Source organism: Typopeltis vanoorti, chromosome 4 (genome assembly GCF_054136105.1).
Source record: "Typopeltis vanoorti isolate ZY-2024b chromosome 4, IOZ_Tvanoo_1.0, whole genome shotgun sequence".
Lineage (NCBI taxonomy): Eukaryota > Metazoa > Arthropoda > Arachnida > Uropygi > Thelyphonidae > Typopeltis > Typopeltis vanoorti.
In genome coordinates this window covers 58,827,984-58,852,720 of record NC_143552.1, presented here as the reverse complement: position 1 = coordinate 58,852,720, position 24,737 = coordinate 58,827,984, and the positions used below count along the sequence as shown (strand labels likewise).

The following is a 24,737-nucleotide window of genomic DNA, read 5'->3' as shown; positions in this document are numbered from 1 at the left end:
AGATTAACTAACATAATTGAGAACAAAGAAGCATTTTATTAAAAGCTTTGTCTGTTCCTGGACATTGTCAGTTAATAAATTTTGTTAATGCTATGACTTTCTACCCTAACTACCAATGTTGAAGTAAAAAATGTTAACTAATATATTAGTGCGTTTATCAGACTGAGATGTGATGAAAAAACTATCCAGTTTATCGTTGATACATGACTGTAATTAGTAAATAGGCAAATGAAAAAACAATCTGAAATGTTTTCTCAGTTACTCATGAAGTGGTAGCGAGTGAAAAAAAAATACGATAAAAACCTATTTAGGTTGCATTTTTAGAATGTATATAAAGAAATTATATCATTTATAAAAATTAAAAAGAAATGTGTAATACTTTTTCAACTTTCTAAGTTTTTGTATCCACTTTTAATGGTTCAAATTCTGAATATTTCACCTGCAGGAATTATAAGCCACTTACTGCTGTCCCCCTGTACATTTGTTTTAGATCATTGTGTTGCAATTTGCTGATTACTTTGTGGTATGCCTGAGCACTTTATAAAGATAAAATGATTCATGTATATCATATCATCTTATTGGTCATATTCCATTTTGACAAAATCATTGATAATTGATAAAAACATGCAGTGACCAGCATGCCCCAGTGGTCATGATGAGTAAGATAAAAATGTAAAAAACTAAAGCACTTTTATTGTTAAAAGACCAGAAGATAAATGATAAAATATACAAAAAGCCAACAAGTTTCACTAGCCACTGTCTAGCATTCTCAAGGCTGAACTGGTGTGAAAACAAAAGCATTAAGTTACATGTAAAACATACACTTTAGTAACTGTTAGGCCGTTACGTTTGCTCATTCGTGTTTGATGGCGTGCATGTGTTCGAATGCTTCAGTCAGAATCCGGTACATGACCACGTGTTGTGTAGTTTTTTGCATATTGTAGTTCTGTTGAACTGAGAGAGATGATGAGATTTTTCCATATGTCTTTAAGAATAGCACCTTGATTTCTATTTAAATTATATGCTATGCGTAGCACCACTACTGCTTCTTTGAAAGTTCTGGTCTGTGGTCATTCTCAATGTAAGGTATAGAACTGTTTTTCCAATCTATAACGTAATTTGATGTTGAGAAATGATGAGCTAAACCAGATGTGATGATTCTATTGTGATTGACATCCCCCACATGTTCCTTCTGTCTTATTTCAAAACTTCTAGAGATCTGTCCAATGTAAGAAACACCACACATGCATGGAATTTCATATACTCCAGGATATTTGAAGAAAGGTACCTCATCTTTGGGTGATCTTAAGATTTGTCTGATCATGGTAGTTGGTTTAAAAACCACTCTGATGTTATGAGCTTTTAACATTCTCGCCAATTTTGTGGAAACTGAATTAATATATGGAATAACAGCTGTAGACACATATTGGGGCACCGTAACACATTGTTGGTGGTTGTCTTTAAGCAATTTGTTTAAAATGTTAGAAGGGTATCCATTCAGAGATAGAGTGTTAGCTATTAGTGACAGTCTCTCCGTACATCTACTTCTTTTGAAATAGACCTTAAGGCTCTATTACGGAGCATGTGAATGATGCTGTGTTTTTGTGATCTATGATGGTTGGATGAATAATGTAGATATCTACCTGTATCTGTGGGTTTCTTGTAAATGGAGAGTTGGAAATTGTTATCTTCTTTCTTCACAAGGATGTCAAGAAAAGGAAGTTCTTTGTTCTTCTCTAGTTCTATAGTGAATTTGATCTTATTGTGTAGTGAGTTGATTTTGTTCAGAAACACAAGAAGGTTTTTCCATGGTATCCTTCCAGATGATGAACATGTCATCGACATATCTCCACCAAATTGATGGTTTTGGTAAAATGGTGGAAAGAATATCCTTTTCAAGTTTTTCCATAAAAAGGTCTGCACAACACGTCATGTACCGGATTCTGACTGAAGCATTCGAACACATGCATGCCATCAAACACGAATGATCAGATGTAACGGCCTAACAGTTACTAAAGTGTATGTTTTACATGTTCATTTGTTTTTCACACCAGTTCAGCTTTGAAAATGCTAGACAGTGGCTGGTGAAACTTGTTGGCTTTTTGTATATTTTATCATTTATCTTCTGGTCTTTTAACAATAAAAGTGCTTTATTTTAATACTTCAGACCAAATATGTACAATTTAATGTAAAAAACTTTTTAACATAAAACATGTCATAGAACCATCATTACATAAATAAAACTGATGATTAAGCTGAAACTTCTCGTTTGATTTCTTTACTCACATTTTGAGCACATTTGTCAAGCCTGGAGATTAAGGTACTCATTCTGGCAATGATTATTTCAGCAGATTTGAATTGGATGAGTAGGAACCATAATAAAACTCTGGAAAAGAGAAGTAGAATCATAGTGGTCATTTCATTTAATACTCTTGTAGAGCCAAAGAACACAAGATGAGAAGGACTGAGTGATGAATGTTTGATAGAAACGAAAACAAGGACTAGGTTATTGTTCTGAGTTAACAAGAAGCGAGCTGACATTCACAGTATAGTTCAGGGATGTAGGAAGGATGATAAGTCTTATGTAACCAGTAATTAATGTATTATTAATACAACAAACGGACTCATTCATATAACTATCAGTGTCCCAACAAATAGGCCCAATTTAAAGGAAAGTCATTGTGGCCATCTATCTATTATAAAAAAAAATATTCATGTGGTCCCTATGAGTTTACTGTAGTAATAAAATCACCAATAATGCAAATCAAAACTTGTTGAATTGGTTTCTTCAAAATGAAGAAATGCTTATTTCAAAATGATATCCACTGTTTTAGGTCATTAAGGATTTTTCAGAACTGAGAAAATATACATATGATCACCTGTTACTTTATTTCTCAAATTTATTTTAACCTAATAACTTAATAATCAGTATTTTGTAAAATTCATGAATAAAGTGAATTAAAAACAGAAGACAATGAAATAATATTTATATAAGAGTAAATGTTTATTCAAAATCCATAATCTTTTGAAAAGAAAAATCTTTTTTTTTTTTTTTTGTCATTGAAAAAACATTTTGTGGTACTGTATTTTTCATATATGATGCACTGGCAGTTTCCTTTTTTTTAAATTCTATATGATAGATTACTTATATATCTTCTTTCTTTTATATACAGTAAATGAATAGAAGTGAAAGAGTTCACTAGGATATAAAATTGTTCTCAGGGAAATGCTCCAAATAAGAGTGTTTCAAGAAATGAATCTTCAAGTCATATTACGGTCCACTCTTTTGCATAATATGTTAGGGGTATTAATGAAATGATTGAACAGTGAAAATCATTTATATAAGGAGGTTTAATAGCACTTATATTTCAGCCTAGTATTCTAGCGATCATTAAATGCAAATATACAAGAAATCTGGTTAACAGTGCAAGTGGAAAACAGGCAGGTATATATAAGAAAGTTACAAACACCAATATAATTTAACCATGCTACCAACCAAGACGTCTGTAGACGTCAAGGTTATCAAGGATGTGAAGTGCATATTAAAATTGTAATACTATTGATATTACATTGATATTGATAATACATCTAGTGGTGTGCCGCAGGGTTCTGTTCTTGGACCACTGCTGTTTAATCTGTTCATTAACGATATAGGGAAGGATCTAAGTGGAACAATTCATTTGTTCGCTGATGATGCAAAGTTGGGTAGGGCAATAGTGAATGCAGAAGATGTCAAAGTCTTGCAGGATGACTTAGATAGATTGGAGTTCTGGGCTAAGGAGAATGGATGTCAATTTAATGTGACAAAATGTAAGGTTATGCATTTTGGGGTGAAAAGATTAGCAGCAGTATACCACATTGGTGGAACTGTAATCCAAGAGATTGATGAGGCCAGGGACTTGGGAGTATTGGTGGATAGGGAGATGAAGTTTAGGGGGCACATTGCAAAAGTAGCTAAATCAGCTCATCAACTCACTTGGTTGTTGAAAAATAACTTGACGAGCAGAGACAAGCAAGTTATTGTACCTCTGTACCGAGCCTTGATAAGACCTCATCTCGACTACTGTGCCCAGATTTGGTCACCTCGGTTCCTTCTTGATGGGGAGGAGGTGGAGAGGATCCAGAGGCGAGTGACTAAGATGATAACAGGTCTATGGAATGAACCATATGAGAACAGGTTGAAGATTTGTGGGTTGCAGAAACTAGTTGATAGGCGGAAAAGGGGAGATATGATTGAGACATTCAAATTGCTAAAGGGATTCTATAGGATTAATTCAGAGGATATTTTTGAGATCAGGACTGGTGGTGGGAGAACTAAGGAACACTGATGGAAGCTGGGCAAGAGTGTGGTTAGCAGGGATGTTAGAGCTGGGTTCTTTACTTTTAGAGTGGTAAATGAGTGGAATAAGCTGCCAGAGTCTGTTGTGGGTGCTATGACGATGAATGGGTTCAAGGCAAGGTATGATAGATATTGTGAGAATGTAATCGCATAATTGTGTGGACATGATGTTTAGGGCCTCCCTCGATGAGTCTAAGGACTCCTGGAGTCGCCCAAAATAATAATAATAATAATACATAGAAATGTATGAGATACGAGGTGCATGAGGATGCATATTTTATCCATAATGGCCAGTTAGGTGGTTAAAACAAGAGCATTGTAGAAAGTTTAGTTACCGATTAGTTGTGATATATTAAATCCTGTCATTGATTGTGCCACGTGTAGAAATAGTATAAGATTGTACTGCAAATTGTATAAGATTTCTATACTGAAATCTAAGCACAAGTAAGATCCTAGACATGTATATTGCCATGATAATTCTCTCCTATTCGTAAAATATCAATCTTACCTCCCACAATAATTAAGTGAACTGAGTCCTCATACTTAAATACATTAAAAGAAATACACAAAATTCTGAACTTTAACAACAGTAACTCATCTTGAGGGCTAAAAAACAATTTAAATAAATCACATCTTAACTGGGCCCAAAATATGTCAGCTAATAAAGAGCATCTGTTTCTTAATTGCATCTAAAAGTTGAAAGAAATGGCTTCTTTACCTCTTTAGTAGAAACAGTTCTTCTTTATCCTGAAATCCACTTTTCTCTTACAAAAGTCTTGAAAATAACTATAGATATCCTAATCATAGTAAGAGATACAATGTTCATACTAGGACAATAAAATCTTTAATTTCAAACGCTATCTAGCATTCCTCTTTTAATGCCCTCTAAAAAAATTACACGAAACATTTCTCCTTCAAGATTCACAACTTTTGTCCTCTTCATTTACCAAGAAAAATGATCGGACACTTAAAATTATAATTATTGTATCTATTTTCTAAAACCATTAAATTGTTACAAATGTTCAAATAAAGCATTTGATATCTGATAAACATTCTCTTGTATATGAGAAATTTCATTTATAAAGTTCCAAATTTCCTTTAATTTCAGATGTAACTGAAATGACAGTTACAAAGGTAACAGTCATTTCAGTTACCTTTGTAACAACAGCTCAAATCTTTTAAACTTCTTTCTTTATGAAAGACTGCTACTAATGGAATTTTTCTCTAACTTGTTCCAAAAATTCTTCCATGTTTCTCATCATCATCATCAAATTCCTGCCATGTACCCTCAAGGGGTGTAGAGGATATGATAGTACTACATGAAAAAAATTACATTATTATTAATTTCCTATCTACAATTTTCTTCCAAATCAGTCTGTTACTTGTCAAGACTCCAACATTATCAGATCTTATATTTCTATCGTCTAAAGCACTTTGTACCGTATCAATCCACCTATATCTTGGCCTTCCTCTGGGTCGTTTTGCTGCCAACCTGGCAGAGAACACTTGTTTTGCTAATCTTTCTTCGCCCATTCTGTTTAAGTGACCATACCACCTAAGATTAGCTCTGCTAACGCATTCCTGGATGCTGACAATGTTAAGAATTTTCCTAACATCCTCGTTTTTAATATGATATTGCCATTGATGCCATCTGTTCACGCCTATAATCTTTCTCAGGACTCTCATATCTGTGGTCTCTAGTCTTTGGTCAAGTGTTTTACTTCTGACCCAGCTCTCAGATCCGTAAATTAAAACTGGTTTGAACACTGTCTTGTATACAGCTAATTTAGTGTTCCGACTAATTTCTCTCTTATTCCATATGAATTTATTCAATTGACTTCCCACCATACCAGCTTTGCTGATTCTGTTGTCTATTTCTATATTTAATTTACCATCTTCAGTAAAAATCGTGCCTAAATAGCTGAAATGTTTTACTTGTTCCACAGGTCCTCCATTCACAACACAGTTGACATTTTCAATGATTCTGCCTATTTTCATTGTCTTTGTCTTTTTATTGCTGACCTTCATACCATATCTATTACAACAACTATTCAATTTAGTCAGAGAATCTTGCAGACTTGTAGCAGATTTATTTAGAAGTATAACATCATCTGCATAAAGCAAAGAGCTGACATTAACATCTCCAATTTTGATATCATGTTTAATACCACTTTCCTTCATAATGTGATCCATATAGATAATGAATAAAAGAGGGGATAATGTACATCCTTGTCTCACACCAGATTTAACATTAAACCATCTTCCTGTACTTCCTTCAATTCTAACTGCTGACTGACAACTCAAATAAAGACTAAGTATTGCTTGATATAATGCCCCATTGACACCATATAACTGAAGCGTATTGAATAGCTTCTCTCTTGGCACCTTGTCATATGCCTTTTCCAGATCGACAAAACTTAAATACCGATCTTTGTTATATTCCCATGCTTTCTCGACTATTTGTCGTAAAGTGAAGATCTGATCCTGACAGCCTCTAATTGGCCTGAATCCAGCTTGTTCTTCACCAAGCTTTTCTTCCACAATTCTTCTCAACCGTTTCTCAAGTATACTTGCATAGATCTTGCCAGGAACACTCAGTAGGGAAATACTTCTGTAATTCTCACATGCAGTTTTATTTCCCTTTTTATATATGGGTACTATGAGAGCTCTACTCCAATCATCGGGAATTTGTCCCTCTGTCCAGAATTTCTGAACTATGCAGTGCAGCCACTGTAAGACTCTTATACCACCATACTTCAGCATTTCTGGTCGAATATCATCTACTTCTAGTATGGATATGTATTCCTGACTGCCTGGTCAGTGTTTTTTACCACTGTGCTGTCATCACTGCTTGTTTCATTTAGCAGTTTTTCAAAGTAATTATCCATACTTCAAGGATGTCTTTTTCTCCCGTTTTCATGTCACCTTTATCATCTCTAATTCCTTTTACAGCACTCTTTCCTCCATTCCTAAGCTTCTTCAACAACCTCCGGAATATTTTGCCACCTTCTTGATATTTATTTTCTATATTCTTGCCAAAGTCCTCCCATGACTTTTGTTTAGCTAGTTTTACACAGTGTTTAGCATTCTTGCATTTGTCTCTATATTCTCTAAGAGCACAAGCTGACTTATTTGACAGGAACTTTTGATATGCTTTCTTCTTTTCCTTCACTGCCTCTTTAACTTCCTGTGTCCACCACCAGGGAGTTCTTATTTTTTTATCCTTACAGACAACCTCACCACATACCTCTCTGGCAGAATCAATTAATGTTTTCTTCAGAGTTTGCCACTGAATCTCCAAGGTTTGATTCCTGTTCTCAAACTCTTTCATTTTTTCTTCAATAATCTTTGTGTATTTTAGTCTACAGTTCACATCTGAGAGCTGCTCAACTTTTATTCGCTTTAAAACTTTCTTACATGTTATTCTTTTCAATATGAAATTCAATTTTATCCTGCTCAAGACTAAATAGTGATCACTTCCAATTTCAAATTCTCTGTACACTCTGGTGTCCTGCACCAGGGAGAAAACATCACTATCAACAATAACATAGTCAATGAGACTTTTCTTATTCCTAGCCTCTTCTCTCCATGTGAATTTGTGCACATTTTTATGTTGGAACATAGTGTTAGTAATAACCAGTCCATGTCCTGAGCAGAAATCCAACAGATATTTGCCATTATTATTAGCTTTGCTCTTTTCTCCAAATTTTCCCAAAATATTTTTGTATGTCTCACAATCATTTCCTGTTCTACTATTTAGATCCCCAACAAGGACCAACTTTTCATTTTTCATTGTGTCAGCTGCTTTTTCTAAAGCCTCAAAAAATTCCTCCACTTCTACCTTAGTAGAACCTTCTATGGGACCATAGGCACAAATAAGTCTCAATTTCCAGTTCCCCATTCTTATATTTGCCCATATTACTCTAATTGAGACTGACTGCCATTCAAGAAGATTAGCCTCGTATTTTGTGTTGAATACTATGGCTACTCCTTCTTTTCCTTGATTGTCATTGCCTGAATATAACATTTTGTATTTATTGCTCAGAAAGATCTCACCAGTTTTGGTCTTTTTTGTTTCAGTCACCCCTATTATGTCGATGTGGTACTTATCTAATTCCTCAGCTAGCTCCATTTCTTTGCCATTCAGGCTTCTAATGTTGATAGTACCGATCTTTAACTCTGGTGATGTTGAGTTGGTGTTTATTTTCAGATTTGCCAGTTGCTGACTTTTCGCTGTTCACCCTGGTTTCCTGGCGAAAACAACGGGGGCCATGTTTAACCAGGCGACGCCCCAGCTGGCATGAAATTTTGTCATGTTGTACCATCATTCTATCGTTTGGTTTAACCAATAAGAATACAATTTGGTCGGCTAAATCCCAAATTGCCAGCCCATCCTCGTCCGTTCAGTATCCAAGTAGATACCCAACAGGGTGCACCACGAGAAGGTGAGGATTGGACATTAGATCAGAAGCCCTGGTCGGGTCTTCGCATTCCTTTAAAGGCTATGTGGAGGTCTCCTCTCAGTTATACAGCTTTGACCCTTAAGCACCCCTTCCATGTTTCTACATATATTTATTATTGAGAGAGACTTCCAGGGAGTCAGGAAGACTCATTGAGGGGAGGCCTCATACTACATGCACCACCTGTCATACTTATTCTGAATAGATTCACACAGCTTGCATTCGCAATATCCAATAGTAATCTATTCCAATCATGCACCACCCTATGAGAGAAAAATCTAACCCTCACCCCCTTCTTAGCAGCATTCATTCTCAGCTTCCAAGGATGTCTCTCATCCTTTCCCCACCTTCCATAAATTGAAAAATTTCATCATCTGAAATCCTGTATGACCCTTTCATAATTTTGTAAGTCTGAATCATATCACCCCTCTTTCTCCTGTTTGTTAGTGTCTGCAGTCTACAAATTCTCAATCTGTCTTCATAATCAGTATTCCATTATCTGGACATCATTTTTAACTCTCTTCTTCACACTCTCTCTCTACTGTATCAAATTCACAGCGGAAACCAGACTTGACCTGTGCACAATAGTCCAAGTGAGGTCTTATCAGGGCCTTGTAAAGAGGCAAAATAACATCGTTATCTTTACATGTGAAAGTTCGTTTCAGCATTGCAATTATCTTTTGAGTTGTATTTGCAATCTTTGCTACATGGCCCCTGAACTTCAACTTCCTATCTACTAACCTTCCAGGATCCCTAGCCTCATCATTCTTCTAGCAAAATCCCACTAATATAATATGACATTGGATATCTAATCACACTAAAGTGAATGGCTTTACATTTACTGACATCCATTTTCCCATGCCCATAATTCCAGCCTATTCAAATCATTTTGCAAGTATTGCATATCAGCAGCATTCCTGATTACCCTATCTATCTTTGCATCATCAGCAAATAGCAGTATGTTGCATGTCACATCGTTCCCGATATCAACAATATACAGATTGAATAACAGTGGACCAATCACTGATCCTTGTGGTTCAGCACTGGTTACCTTAAATTTTGCAGACTCACATTCCCTATATACTTTTTTGATATCTATCAGTCAGCCATCCTCTTATTCATGCTAATATTCTGTAATCCAAACTCATATTCTCCAACAGTCTATTCTGTCAAAATGTTGTATTCTGTCAAAAACCTTAGCAAAATCAAAAGTATCATGGTGTATCCATTTGCTTTGTCTAGTTCAATAGTAACATTGTCATAGAATGTGAGCAAGTTGTTTAAACATGGCCTTCCCTTAGTAAACCCATGTTACTCATTGTAGAGATTCACTGTCAACACATTTCTGAATGCGAGCCCTAACCAATTTTTCCAAAATCTTCACCACTACCCTTGTGCAATGGAATTACCATACATTCTTTCCATTCCTGAAGAATTTTCCTGTTCCGAGACTCATATTAAACAGCCTGGTCAAAGGAATGGACATTTCATCTGAAGACTCTTTTAGCACACTCTGATATCCCATCAGTCCCTATTATTGAATTCTTATTCAGTTTGTGCAACAGCTCTAATACCTCATCCTCATACATCTGAGTTTCTTCTTCCATTGAATAGGTAGCAGTGAGCTCAATGTTGCATACACCAGGTTGATAGCTTTAACAAAATGGGCACGCATTAGTTGAACAACCTCTTTTGCATCTTTTACCCTCATACCACTTGCATTTAGAAGAGTTATTTTTTCGTATTCATCCTTTCTTTTCATACTCAGATTTTGCTCTCTGCATCAAAGTTGTGACTGTTCTAGCCTGCTGCGTATAATTTTTGTAATCGACATCATCCTTATGCACACGGTATTCCCTTTTACATCATCCTTTTCTTATGAATCTCTTGCTTAATAAGATTACACATCCATTTGACTCCTACTCTAATTATTCTTCGAACTCTTGGGCGCATTCTGGTATCACATTGTTTAAGTATTGTTTGAATGCTTCCCATTCACTGAAGATATTCTTCCCATCCAGCAACCAGTCCCATTCCAATGAACTCAATATACTCTTCAGTTGGTCATAATTTCCTCCTTTGTAGTTCAGCATGTAACTTTTCTGAATGGAACATTCATAAACTTAGTCACTTCCCAAGTGAGTACCGCATGATCACTCTCACCAACTGGAGGCAGAAGTTATGTCTTTAACTGAAACTCCCTCTGACACTATAATCAGATCTAACACTCTTTGACCTCATGTTGCTTGAGGAAGTTGTCCTGCAACAGCTCAATAAATGCATTTTCATTATTCTCATGAGATTCTACTTCTACCCAATTAATATTTGGATAATTAAAGTCTCCCATTATGATTACTCATTTTGCACTCATCTTTACTATTTGGTGATTCATTTCTTCATCACTAGCAACTGATCCACCAGGTCTGTAACAACATCCCACTATGTAATTGATCTTGTTAGATTCCACCTCACACCAGATGGCACTTCAAACTCACAGCCATATGAAATACTGTTGTTAGTATTTCATGTGGATGTGTAAACTACTAACAGTATTTCATGGATGTGTAATCTTATTAAGCAAGAGATTCATAAAAATGTTGAGACAAGTTGCTATCATAGGTCTCAACTCTAACTGGATTCAAGTCATCAAATATCATTAGCAGCACACCTCCTCCTCTCCTATCCTCATTGTCCTTCCTAAAAATACTGTACCCTTTACACTCAGTATCAGTTAGGATGTCTGATTCTGATAGCTGTCTCACTAATGCCTACAATCTGTGGTCCCAACATATTGACCAAGGCAACAAACTCTACCCCTTTGTTTCTGTTACTCCTAGCATTCGTGTACAGACATAATAATCTACCTGCATGTTCTTTTATATACTCTTGTCTGTAGTCTGCACGATACGTTTGGACAACTTGCAGATCTCTATTCTTTTCTAGTATCTTATACATGTAGACATCTTTGCACGTGTTTGATGGTCGAAATCGTTCTCTCCTCGTCAACATTCCCATGAGAAAGCCCGTTCCCGTCATTAACACAGTTATATAACATTGTCGCTCTTACACTCACATTCTCACCATTCCTCTTTTTATAATTTAGTTTCCCTGACTCTCTGTGTTAGGTCTCATACCAGTTATTAATTTTTCAAGACTCCTGATACCAAGGCATTGAGGTGTAGGCCATCCCTCTTATACAAATATATATTATTATTATTATTATTCAGGCCTCCATGGAGTCAAAAGACTCATCATGGGAGGTCTTTCCTAAGAAACACAGTCTATCAAGACTCATCGAGGGAAGGTCCTCCCCCTAAGAAACACATATCTTTCTCTGTGTGAGAAAGATATGTTATATCTTTCTCACACAGCTATTTTCTAGCTGCCTTCTTTTCACTGATTCATGCTCCAGCACATAATACTTCCTGTTTTTGGTTAGTCATGAAGTTGCGACAAGCTGCCATCGTTATTACATTTTATCTTCAAAACTCTTTGCTTGAAAGCGGCAAAATTTCACACTTTCTGTGAACTAAGCAAGTCTTTTTTTTAGCTTATGTATGTTAAACATACAGAAACATTAAACTTTTACTCTTATTATGAATATGCTAACTTACAAGCAAATTTTCTACTACATTCACTTCATTAAAAAAAAAAAAATACCACTATATGTAAACATAATACAGGGTGGCCATAAATTAACATTCCCTCTTTGGAGGTATTTGTAGATAAAACTAATACACGGAATGAGACCACAATTTATATTGAGACGTTTGAAGGCATGGAGAGATGAATTCCGCGAAAAAAAGATTTACTACCAAAAGTCGCCGACAGGGGAAATTTTGGCGCTGGCAGAGCCAAAAGCAGTCAGATATTTGCAGTAAACACAGGTAAAAAGGATTATACAAATTTTATTGTGTGTACATGACAGTAGCACCACCAATTCCATTTAAAAAGGGATTGGAAACGTTCAGGCAGTTATTCGAATGACTGACGAATTTTGCTCAATATGGGTCCTACCCCTTGCCTCAGCTTGCTTTACTTGTTAAGTTGTTGGTGGTGGTGGTGTTCCCAACTTGCATGTCTTGAAAGAGAACATAAAACGGGCTGTTATGAACATCCAGTCTGACTCCTTATGCTCAGCTGTAGAGCATGTCACACACCGGATGCAATTTGTTGTATACAAGAAAGGTCAGTACATTGAAAATCGTGTATGTGGTCCAGGAGACCCTGATTCTGATGAATAAAATATTATTTCCTGTGAGTTCAATCACCAAAATAACATTATTTAACTCTTTGTATGGTTTTTACCAAATCTTACATAACCTGCTAAACTAAATGAATGGTACTAATTTGTTATCCATGTAATCAATTGAGTTGGAGCTAGTACCCTGTAATTAGATCTTACATTCCTATCTTTTGTACAGAGTATTCATTCTGAACTTAGAAATAACCTGAATGGATCAAAATATACAAAATCATCAGGTACCAATCCTTCTTGGGTCATTCCAAACATATAGGTCCCTAAAATGGATCCTCCTGTTGAGCAACCTTAATGGAATTATTATCCCAAATTTCAGTTGTGGACTTCCTAGTCATTTCTGTTTTTTGAAGAACTAAAAGGTGTCACATTAACATTGGTATAAAAACAATCTTGCCTTAAAACATCATGTCCTTGTTCTGTGTGCAACCTTTCATTCATCAAATTGCATACATTATTACAGCAATCCCTCGATTAATGCGCCTAATGTGTTCTTTAAAACAGGCGCATCGAAAATGCACTAATCGAATATAATAACCTATGGGAAAAACTATAATTCATTCCTTAAATTTCTTTTTTGATCCTTACTTTTTTTTTATAAAAGAATTATAAAGGAAAGGAAAACCATGAAGTTGAAAGACAATAAAACATATTCAGAATATAAATCTATTATTCTACTTCTTAACAAAGAATTGAGCTAACGTAGTTTGGTGGGCATTCTGTTTCTTTTTTCCATACAACTGACAGTATGGCCCTATTGCCTCTTCTACTACTTATGCAAATTTTACTACCTCTCTCTCTCTCTCTCTCTCTCTCTCTCTCTCTCCATCAGGGTCAGCCTCTAAGCATTGCTGCTCTGTTTTTGTCTTGTCTCTATAGGCATTTTCATGTTTTATGGTCTGCTGAACTCACTATCACTATTTCCCTACTTTCTCTTAAGCCCATAAATACATGATCAAATGTTCATCATCCATTCAGATCCAGCTTCAAGCCTGTCAAATCAATTTCTCATTCTATTTGTTCTTTCATCTTTCTTTGAAACAGTCTTTGTCATCCCAAAGAAAGACAGATTTTATTTAAACATTTATAGAGTAAAAAAATTCCCTTGATTGCAATCAGGCGTATTGTTTCTTCTGGATGGCCAAAAATTCTGGTTTTAATATGATTTTATTTTAAAAAAATCACTTCCAAGAATCTTCTCTTGAATTATAGTCATTTTGCTAGAAATCGTTTATCATCTTTCTTTTCATCCTCCTTTTAATTATTTTTTGAATAGAACATTCAGTTAGTATAATGAATTTCTGTTTTGTTTATTCACTTCTTCATATCTAGTAGAAAGACTATTTTTAGTTCTGAATATTTAGCCCAGTGACTAAATGTTCAGAACTGAGAATATTCAGAAGTTGCAGAAGAAAGTGGCAACATTTTAATACAGTGCTGTTCAAATAAAGGATTATATATTTCATGATGAACAGTGGGAACAACAGTGGAACAGACAAATAGTGAAATATTTATGTCAGTGTGACAAATCATGTTGCTACTTTTTTTCCCTAGATGAAAAAGGAACTTACTAAAATCATTAAAAACAAAAATTAATAATATTGTTGTCCTGGAAAAATGTTTTACTATATACAAAATACCTTGCACAGTACTTAGAAGGTTAAGAAAGTCAATTTATTTCATTTTTAAATATTACAGTTTTTTGTGGTAGAGTTGAAGAGTAAGAGTTGACTACTTGATTTTTTTTTTTTATGTTGGGCCCATATACAGGAGGTTGGTTGGTTAACCTATAGTACGTTAGTACCTTATATGGGTGGTGGGTTGCGAAAGGAGAAACTTGTTTACATTTGATTTGAACACCTGTATGTTGTATTCCTTGGGAAATACGTCTGGGAGGAGACTGTTCCACAGTACTTGATTTAATCCTATGTTGGTTTATAAATTGACCATGCACATCTTTTTTTTTTTAACTGCTCATCTGCTAATATTGTTTTATTAATTATTGTTTTATATTGTTAATATTATTTGATTCGAGTTTTATTTATTAGAAAGATGACAAAAAAAAAACAACAATAGTACATAGTGATCATCTATTTATATAATTTCAGCTCATTTTTTCAGAGTGTCTGTGTTCTCGGATATTGCCTTTTAGCTCCTTCAGCTGCCCTAATCATATGTGAAATTATTAACTTGATATTTTCCCAATCACTAGGTGTATTTGTTACAAGATTTGCTATAACAATGTTGGGATTTATATGGGCTACTTTTGGTGAGTATTTTAAAGATATGTTTTAAAAACTCAGTTTTCTTTTGAAATGTTTGCATTTCTCTATAACACAATGCAAGAATCCTATTTATTAGCAGAATTATTTCTCATTTGCTAGCTATTAGTGAACAATGGTTTTTTCCCAAGATATCTCTGCATATCCAAATTGTTTCTCTATTTCTTTTATGCTGTGGTATGAATCAGGTGAAGTTAAAATTCCCATTATAGATATAAGTAATTGCAGATATTTGAAAAATTTTTAAATTTATTAAAATTCTTCTAAAATTTTTAGAATATATTGAAATTATCAATCAATTCAACAAGGCTATTAGTAGCTTGCTCCTAGTTTGATTTTCACTTTTGAAGAACTAAATGATTCTGTAGATGGCTTCAAGTTCTGTTCCAAGAAACAAAGTATCCCAGTATGTTACACTTATAAGGATTTGCATATAATAGAAATAATTTGATAAATCTTGAATAGTTTTAAGAGTGTCACAGTTTGCTTTCCAAACTTATTTCCTTAATGTTGGTAGAAATCTGCAGTCTTTTACATGTTTATAATGCATATCCTACCAGAGAGGTTGTAAACCTATCATATGTAGTACTCTGGTGGGTAACAGACAGATGATCTAAGAACTCAGCTCTAGAGACCAAATATGTTACTTTTTCAAGTCACTTCAGGTTTCCACTCACATTGGGTGACAAAAATTAGATACACATAATACTTGCACAAACATCCATATTCCAGTGGGATTCAAGTTTCATAGTCTATATGCTATCCACACAGTCAACCATGTTGCCACAACTGTTGTGCACAAATAGTTACTAGCCTGGTTGACAGCTGCCTCTAATTAGAATTATCATAGTAGCTCTCATAAGTTCTGAATTTCTGGACAGACAGTAACAAAGCATTCATTATTTCACCATTCTGAGATATTTGCTATACTTAGAATAATTTTCTGAAATAAGGCCTTGACAGTGCTTTTGCAGCATGTTATCTGGAAGAAATATATAGGCATTCAGATTCTGTCAATTAAAGGAATTTTCTAATCCTTTTCTGCTAAGACTTAATAGTTAACTAATATCTTAGACAGATGCCATTTTTTTTTGCAAAACAGATAAACTGACTCCAGAAAGAACATCATTCAGGAGATGCTTGTTAAGTATCCAAATGAGATATAAGGATAATTTCAAAATTTCTGCATGTTATATGCCTGTTGTTAAACCAAACATTTATTTAACAGCATGCATTTACAGGCCTTAATGTAATCTCTATTCTGCTTTGTCACAACTGCCCAATGTTTTGGTATTTCTGATAGTGAATTGTTTTTGTATTTCATAGGTCACTTCAGTAGGAACCTTATCACTGGTAGTGAAGTATTTCTCATGGAGTTGTTATTTAAGTTTATTGAACAGATAGAAGTCATCTGAAAAGCTTATGTTGGGACTTTATGGTGGAGAGGATGAGCAAGCATTTGCCATCCATACTTTTCCATAAGGTCAAATACTTCACATGAATAGTTGGGGCCTCACATTTTCATGTAGAATTAAGGACTTTTGCTGGGGGGGGGCAGTGCCAGATTTTCTGCTACAAATTTTCAGGTACAGAATGTCTTATGGGAAGCACAGTAGAACCTGTTGCTATCACATCATTCTTGCTGTAATAATTATCGCAATTAACTTAGCCCCCCCCTCCAATTGTTGACAATTTTTGGACAAGAAGATGTCTGATGTTTCCACTGTGAGAATTGATTTTTCATTAATATAATATTTCAAAATCTCACATCTGCGTGGGATGTAGGACTGAGGAACTGCTGTGTCATAATGATATGAAGATGAATAGAAGATGAACAGTTTTTTTCAATAGAACTATTGCCACAGATGAAACAGCAGTTCCTCAGTCCTCTTGCAAGTTACTTGCTTGCTTAGTTTATTTGGTCTACTGGTGTGGGAACTGCTGGGCAGCAATTATTCTCTTCAAGATTTCACTCAGAATACTGAAAACAAATGTGGTTGAGGTGTTTGCTTTATTTGCAGTTTCATCACATTTTGCACCAGTCCTCTTCCAGAAACTATTCATAATCACCAGTGTGTCATCTATAGTATTTAGTGGCTTATCACCTGTTGGATCATATTAATGCTTGTCTGGCCCTCATAAAAGTGAGATATTTACTGTGACACATTACTGTGATCTACTGCATCATCTCCACAAATTTTACTTAAAACATTGTAAATCACAGTTCTTTTTCCATGTGGAATGCTCCCTATGACGACAGATTGAAGGTTTGTGGTTGCAAAAGTTGGTTGATAGATAAAAAAGAATTATGATAGAAACATTTAAGTTACTTAAACGATTTTATAGGATTAATACAAAGGAAATATTTTAGCACTTGTCTGGAGGGGGATAGAAGAAGAGGTTATCCCTGGAAATTGAGTAAGAGTGTTATTAGCAGGGGTTTGAGGACTACATTTTTTGCTTGGAGAGTGTTGAATGAATAGATTGGGTTGCCACAGTCAACTGCAAGTGCTTTGTTAATGGATTCTAGGAGAGGTACAATAAATATTGTATGGATAGTTTAGGTCTCCCATGATGAGTCTTTGGACTCCATGAAGGTATCCATACAATAATAATAATAAAGGTTGCAGTTTTGATGTATGAATGCTGGTTATTGCACTATATCCAACCTAAGTCAGATTCTTCCTCCATTTTGAACTCTTACTTTGCAGAATAAGAATACCAGAAAGAGGAAATGAGTACATGACATTTTTATATTGATTCCATACACAAGAAGTAGAAGAACATATATGTGTGGCAGGTGCATAGGTGAGGGTTAGGAAATGAGAAATCTATTCACATTTTTCTTGAAGAGTTGGAGGTTATATTTGTTGGAGGAGGAAGGCTGGTCTAGAGAAGTAGTTGGAATAAAAGAGGAAGAGGCAAATCAGGTTTGGTATATTTGCAGTTGGACCGAAAAGGGATTCTGAAAAGAATCCCTTTTTAAACTTTTAAAACCTGTTGAACTTTTAAAACTGTGTTTTAAAAAGTTCAACAGAAAACAGAGAAATGAGTGATGCCATTTCATGGAAGTACTAGTAGTAGAAAAGACACAGATAGAAACAGTATGTAGATAGTCAATGAATGAGTCAGGGAGAGAGAGAGAGAGAGAGAGAGAGAGAGAGAGAGAGATATCATCTGTCAGTTGCTCTTCTCTCAACTGCATCAAGAATTTTTTAGGAAGGTTTTTGGTACACCACCCAAATGTATGAACAGTATTCTAAGGATAAGCAGATTTGGAATTTGTAGACAGTAAGCAGAATGGATGAAAAGTAGTGTCTTGAGCAGAAAAGAATTCCTTTTTCAAAGGATGAGAAAGCTTTTGATGTGATATGTTATGCCAGGAAAGACTGGAGGTATATGTCAGTCCATGGAGAGAGAGAGAGAGATCGATCTGATCTCTTCTGGTAATTTGCATGTTACTGAGGGGGAATTAAGGGTAGATTAGTTCAGATCACTTTTGCAAGAAAAATGGCAAGACTGTGTTTTGGCAGCATTGAAAAAGAAAAGGTTGTCCTCATTCCCACTGAAGGATGGTATGGAGATCAGCATTTAAGGCACTGTTTGCAGATGATCTTGTAGTTCAGGATGTTGAAGCAGTGCCAGGTTTGTCAAATAAGTGAAATGAATGACATGCACTATCATCAGCAAAGCTGTGGATAAGATTATTGGTCATTTATGCATAGAAGAAATAAGGGTAGGTGATAAAGCAGAATTTTGTGACACACCAGCATTGATGGAGAAGTTCAAAGAGAAGAAGCCATCCACCATGACATGCAGTGAATGATCAGATGGAAAGCTGGCAATTTGCTGTGCTGGGATCAATGTCAGATACATTCAAATACTCTGGAAATCCCAAGAGCAACATTACATATTTCTCCAATGATGATGATGATCTGTTGATCTGGAGTAGCAGAATTCATACTGATGGTCGTAATATGGAGACCTCTAGGTAGTGGAAAAGGTGACTGTTCATGGCTTTCTCCATTATTTTGGGAGAAGATTGAGGTGAGGAAGATTGGCCCATAGTTTGATAGGACCTTTTATCTCCCATTTTTTGGAATAGATTGTATTTTTTTTTTTTTTTCATGCATAAGTACTAACTGAATATGAAAGATTGTAGAAATGATGCAGGACAGGTGTTAGTTCTGAAATCCAGCTTTTGAGTACAGTTGGAGATGCCATTGCAACTGGAAGACTTGTTTTTTTTTTCTCTTAAAAATAGAGTAGCATACACTACAAGAGGTATATGATTCTCTGTTTCTGTTGGGGTAGGAGGCAGTTTGTCTTGGTCATCTGTGCAGGAATTGGAGGGAAAAAAAAAAAAAGTGATACCTGGAAGAGGTCCAGAGGTAGAAGCTGTGAAAGTTGTGTTATGTGTGTATGTGTGAGAGAGAGAGAGGTGGAAGTGCAGGAGTCAGATTTGGATTTACTAATGATTATTTTGCATTTATTACATGCTTAGAGTTCTTGTTGCTTAATTATTTTTTTTCTTAAACTGCTTTTGGTACACTTTTTGCTAAATTATGGCTTGGAAAGTTAGCAGGAATTTTGGACAGGATGAAGGCTGTCATGCTGCTGAAAATAATTTCTGTGACTTGTGGTATGGATGGGAGACATTTTGTGAGACAGAGAGAAACTTGCACAGGATTGTGGTCTCAGTGAGGGAAGAACTAGTCATCTTCCTTACTGGCCACGTGTTTTCACATCTATGAATGTGAAGCATACACTAGAGTTGAAGGAACATGGATGAGAAGTGCTAGATGATCAGTTATTTCCATTGAGATATATGATAATCTTTCGTCCTCAGTAGAACACTTAACTAGATTAACTTGCATTTATAGCTGTGTCTCAGAGCCAGCATGAAATGTGTAGTTCCTGACAGTAGATCAGCATTTCGTGCTGCATATACTGTAATTTTAAAATCGAGATATTAGACTAAATACATGCGATATGTTTTCACATTTCTGGACTTTTTATCATATAATTATAGTTTGTAGATAATGGCAGAACAAAATAAGAAAAACTTCCATACTGAAATGTATATGTATGTTAGAAAGGGAAAGAAAAAAAACAGCCATTGTGTGGCTTAGAGAGATCGTTCCCCAAAATTCCTTTAATAGTGGTAGGTGGAACAAGAGATCTAACCTTGACCTAGTGCCAACATTACTAATAATGGTGTGAAGATAATCTTGGGCTCAGTACCAAACACATCACAGTACCACAAGCCTGTCATAGTTCAAATTAAGAGACTGGTCAGAACTTTGTCTCTTTTCACAGACATTTCAATTTTGGAAAGCAGATTGGATATTCTTCACAGCAAGCTTGGAGACAAAAAATTAACACCATTGCACCAATCTCCCCAAATTATCTTGCTTTCATTAAGATGCCGAAGAAAATATCAAACAACAATTTCCATGAGAATGTAGAATGCAATATGTTGCAGAGTCAAATAAGAGCTAAGGGAAAGCATACAAAGAATATTTAAGTTTATATGTAAGATCTTTCTCAAATAACACTATAAGAGTTGGTGATAATCTGAATATTGCAATGACAGAGGCCAGCTATGAAAAGTTGAGGGTTAAAATTGAGGTATTTGGTATGCCTTACAGTAAGAGAAGCCTTATCGGATGAATAATTATTGATTTTTCTACAAAAAGATGATAAACCTGAAGTAGTTCTGATCAAATAGCTAATCTGTTACTAAAAAAAAGGGTAAAATAAGTCAACACCACGGATGAACTGTCAAGAAACAAAAAGTCACACAGACAATTTTTAGCTTTCCTTTTGATATAACAGAACTTAATATAGCCATGAAAGGAAAAAAGGGCAAAAGCTGCAAGAATAGATGACTTGCATAATGAACAAATATTACATTTTGGCCCTGACACCAAAAACTGGATTTTATACCTGTTTAACAATTGTCTTAAAATAGTTTCATTGCTAGCAATCTGGAGTTAAGCCAGAATTATGGCCTTTCCAAAAGCAAATCACCAACAAATCCAAAAAACTCTCAGCCTATTTCTTTATTTTGTAATCTCTCTAAATATGAGAGGATAATCCTTAACAGACTTAGCCTTTGCTTCAAGAAGAATTTTATTTTGGAGCAATCTAATATTAGACCTGCAGATCTTGCATCACAGATCCTGAATCTCACATAGCACATCAAAGATACATTTGAAAGGAAGCTTAAGACAGGACTTGACTTGAGTCAACCTTACAATTGTCTTTGACACTGTTACCTACAGATTTCTCTAAGATTTATAGCAAGGACTACATGCCTTATACTATCGCTGTTGGAAAATAGATGGCTGTTTGGACTTTATTTGGCAAAAGGTCAGCAGTGTATAAAAAAAAAAAAAATGGACTACCATTGGAGAGCATGCTTGCCCCCTCTTTTTAGCATTTAACTGTCACTAGTCTTAAAAACATTCAACTTGTTACAAAGAAAATTTCTTGCATGCTAAAACCCAGGTAAACCTATTTTATTTCAACAGTCATAAGGATTATAGAGAACTAATCTTCACATGGAACAGCCTCATCTAGTAGATCTGGGTAAACCAAACTTTGACATTTAAAAACATACAGTGAAAACAAGAGAGATAGTTAGTGCAAGGAATAATGTCATACAAAAACTTACCTCATCAAAGTTACATGCAGCTGTTGTGATACCCTGAGAACTGCAGCTCTTTCCTTACATTTTGCACCTACAGAGTAGCATGTATGTCCAGTATGGGTAAACCAGATGCAGTATTAAACCAGAGTTGCAGATCAGTCACAGGCTGCTTTAATCCAACAAAGGTGATTGATCTTTACCAGCTCTCTATTATATTTTGCTAGCTAATATAGGAATGCTTTCTTACAATGAAAGAGTGCTCACATGCTGAATGATTAGACATCCAGTTATGAACAGAATCCTGCTGAATCACATATCATCTCATGCCATAGTTTTGTTTTCTGCAGAACCATTTAGCAAAGTAGCAGCAACCACTAATCTAGAACTCAGGAAAAAATGACACTTGGAAGACCTGAACAGGCTACGCACATCATGATGGGAAAATCCAAACACAACTTCAAAATATGAGGTATATGACGTATACCTCATAGACATTATTTGGCAAAAAGCATACTAGCAGTCTGTCATCTGTGCAAATGTGGTGAAATAGCTGTGGAACATATTTTGATATCTCCATAACTGGAAAAACCTCACACAATTAGATTTGGCTGAGTGCACATGTGCTGTTATCCAATGTGCAAAGTTCTGGAATGACATCTAAATTTTTCTCTTTATGTTTTCCTACTTGTATGTCTTATATTGTTGTCCTTTTATTATATGTTACAAACTTCTTTGTAACATATAATCTATTTTATCCTAGATGTAATTTAGCTGTTGAATTTTGTATTGTTTCCCATGGAATGAAATAAATTTTGAAGATGCATACAATGAAATATGCTCTAGTGTAACCAACAATAAAGAAGAATTTTTTTCCTGAGATTTTGAAATGTTACAGAAAGTTGAAGTTTGGAAAGTGGATGCTTTCCAGACTTCCACTTCTCTAAACTGCTAGACATCTCAATGTATTTGGTTTTTGAGGACATAAACAAAATTCAGCAGCTTTTATGGTTCCTAGAAACAGATTTCAATAAATATTTCCAAAGTAATACACAACATACTTTGTCGTGTATTCACGTCACAAAGTATGTTCTGCAGAAGAGGCAAGATTACTTCAAAGGAAACTAAATCCTGATTCCTATTGTTTCATTCTTTGTGAGTCACTTCAATCTGGATGTTTTTTTTTTGGACAAATATAAATTGTACACTCAGTTCAATTGATATAATACAGTGATGTCTCATGGCATGTAGCTACCCTACTGGGTGTATATACAAAAATTGTTTGTATATGCACATAATCTCCCAGTTATTTTGGCAACCTTGGAAAATTTATCTTTTCAACTAACTGGTCACTCATAAAAAATACAATAAACTAAAAAAATGATGCTTAAAAAATGCCACAAACCAGACTTACAGAAAACATAATAGCATTTCTTATATGAATTCATGTTATTTTATGTCATTGATGAATAAAATATGATCAGCAATGAACTGAATTTCTTGTATTTAACAATAAAAAAAAAAAGAAAAAAATAATAATATTCTTCTACCTTCTACGTATTAGGCTTACTGGTCTGTTACAGAGCTATCTTAAGCCTTTCTAAGTCATACCTGTCCTGAGGATAAGGTGTCTTGCCCTGTGCCTCCCAGTATATTCTAGGGCTGTACCTGCGTGTGTTCACGGAGCTGGTTTGCTTGCTTGTGGGAGGAAAAAGCTGCTGTCCACACCCAAGACCGGCTAACTTGGCAATGTCTGAGAAAGATCCTTAAGCTCCTCACGTAAGTGATGGGAATCGAACCCAGAACACTCCTCTCCCAGGCATATGGTTGCAAAGCGCATAGCCACTAGCTAACCGTGCGGACAAAATAATAATGATAAATATATTATTATTATTATTATTGTTGTTGTTGTTGTTGTTATTATTACAAGAGATCTCCAAGGAGACAGACTCATTTGAGGGGGACCACATATCACTCACACCACTTATATCTTCTCTTTGATTCATTCACACTACCTGCACTTACCACTTCCAAAGGCAAGCCATTCTAATCATGCATCACTCGATAAGAAAAAAATCTGGTGCTTTCTTGATGGTATTCATTCTCAAATTTCATGGATGCCCTCTTATTCTCTTCCCACCGTTCATAAAATGAAAAATTATAGTTGCTAAATTCTGTATGACCCTTTCAGAAGTTTGTAATTTTGTAAAAATAAATATCAAGAAAGTGGCAAAATATTCTGGAGGGTTGTTGAAGAAGCTTAGCAATTGAGGAAAGGGTGCTGTAAAAGGAGTTAGAGATGATAAAGGTGACATGAAAACGGGAGAAACAGATATCCTTGAAGTATGGAGTAATTACTTTGAAAAACTGCTAAATGAAACAAGCAGTGATGACAGCACAGTGGTAAAAAACACTGCCCAGGCATGCAGTCAGGAATACATATCCATACTTGAAGTAGAAAAGGCCATCAAAGGCTTGAAATGTGGAAAGGCAGCAGGAGTAGATGATATTTGACCAGAAATGCTGAAGTATGGTGGTATAAGAGTCTTACAGTGGCTGCACTGCATAGTTCAGAAAGCCTGGACAGAGGGACGAATTCCTGATGATTGAAGTAGAGCTCTCATAGTACCCATATATAAAAAGGGAAATAAAACTGAATGTGAGAATTACAGAGGTATTTCCCTACTGAGTGTTCCTGGCAAGATCTGTGCAAGTATACTTGAGAAACGGTTGAGAAGAATTGTGG

The 24,737-nt window shown here is 35.3% G+C and overlaps 1 protein-coding gene across 3 annotated transcripts in view; it reads left to right on the top strand.

Moving 5' to 3' along the window:
* The window catches only part of LOC150107344 (protein YIPF6), a 159,884-nt gene that overhangs the window by 125,214 nt on the left and 9,933 nt on the right, over positions 1-24,737 (top strand). Inside the window, exon 6 of one of the 3 annotated variants that reach the window (XM_090391209.1) lies at positions 15,270-15,326. The exons of 1 other annotated variant lie outside the window; for it this stretch is intronic. In XM_090391209.1, coding sequence (XP_090247335.1) covers positions 15,270-15,326 — 57 coding nt within the window. Of the gene's footprint in view, positions 1-15,165; positions 15,327-24,737 lie in introns of all 3 variants that reach the window. One more of the 3 variants, XM_090391208.1, reaches the window with a different exon arrangement.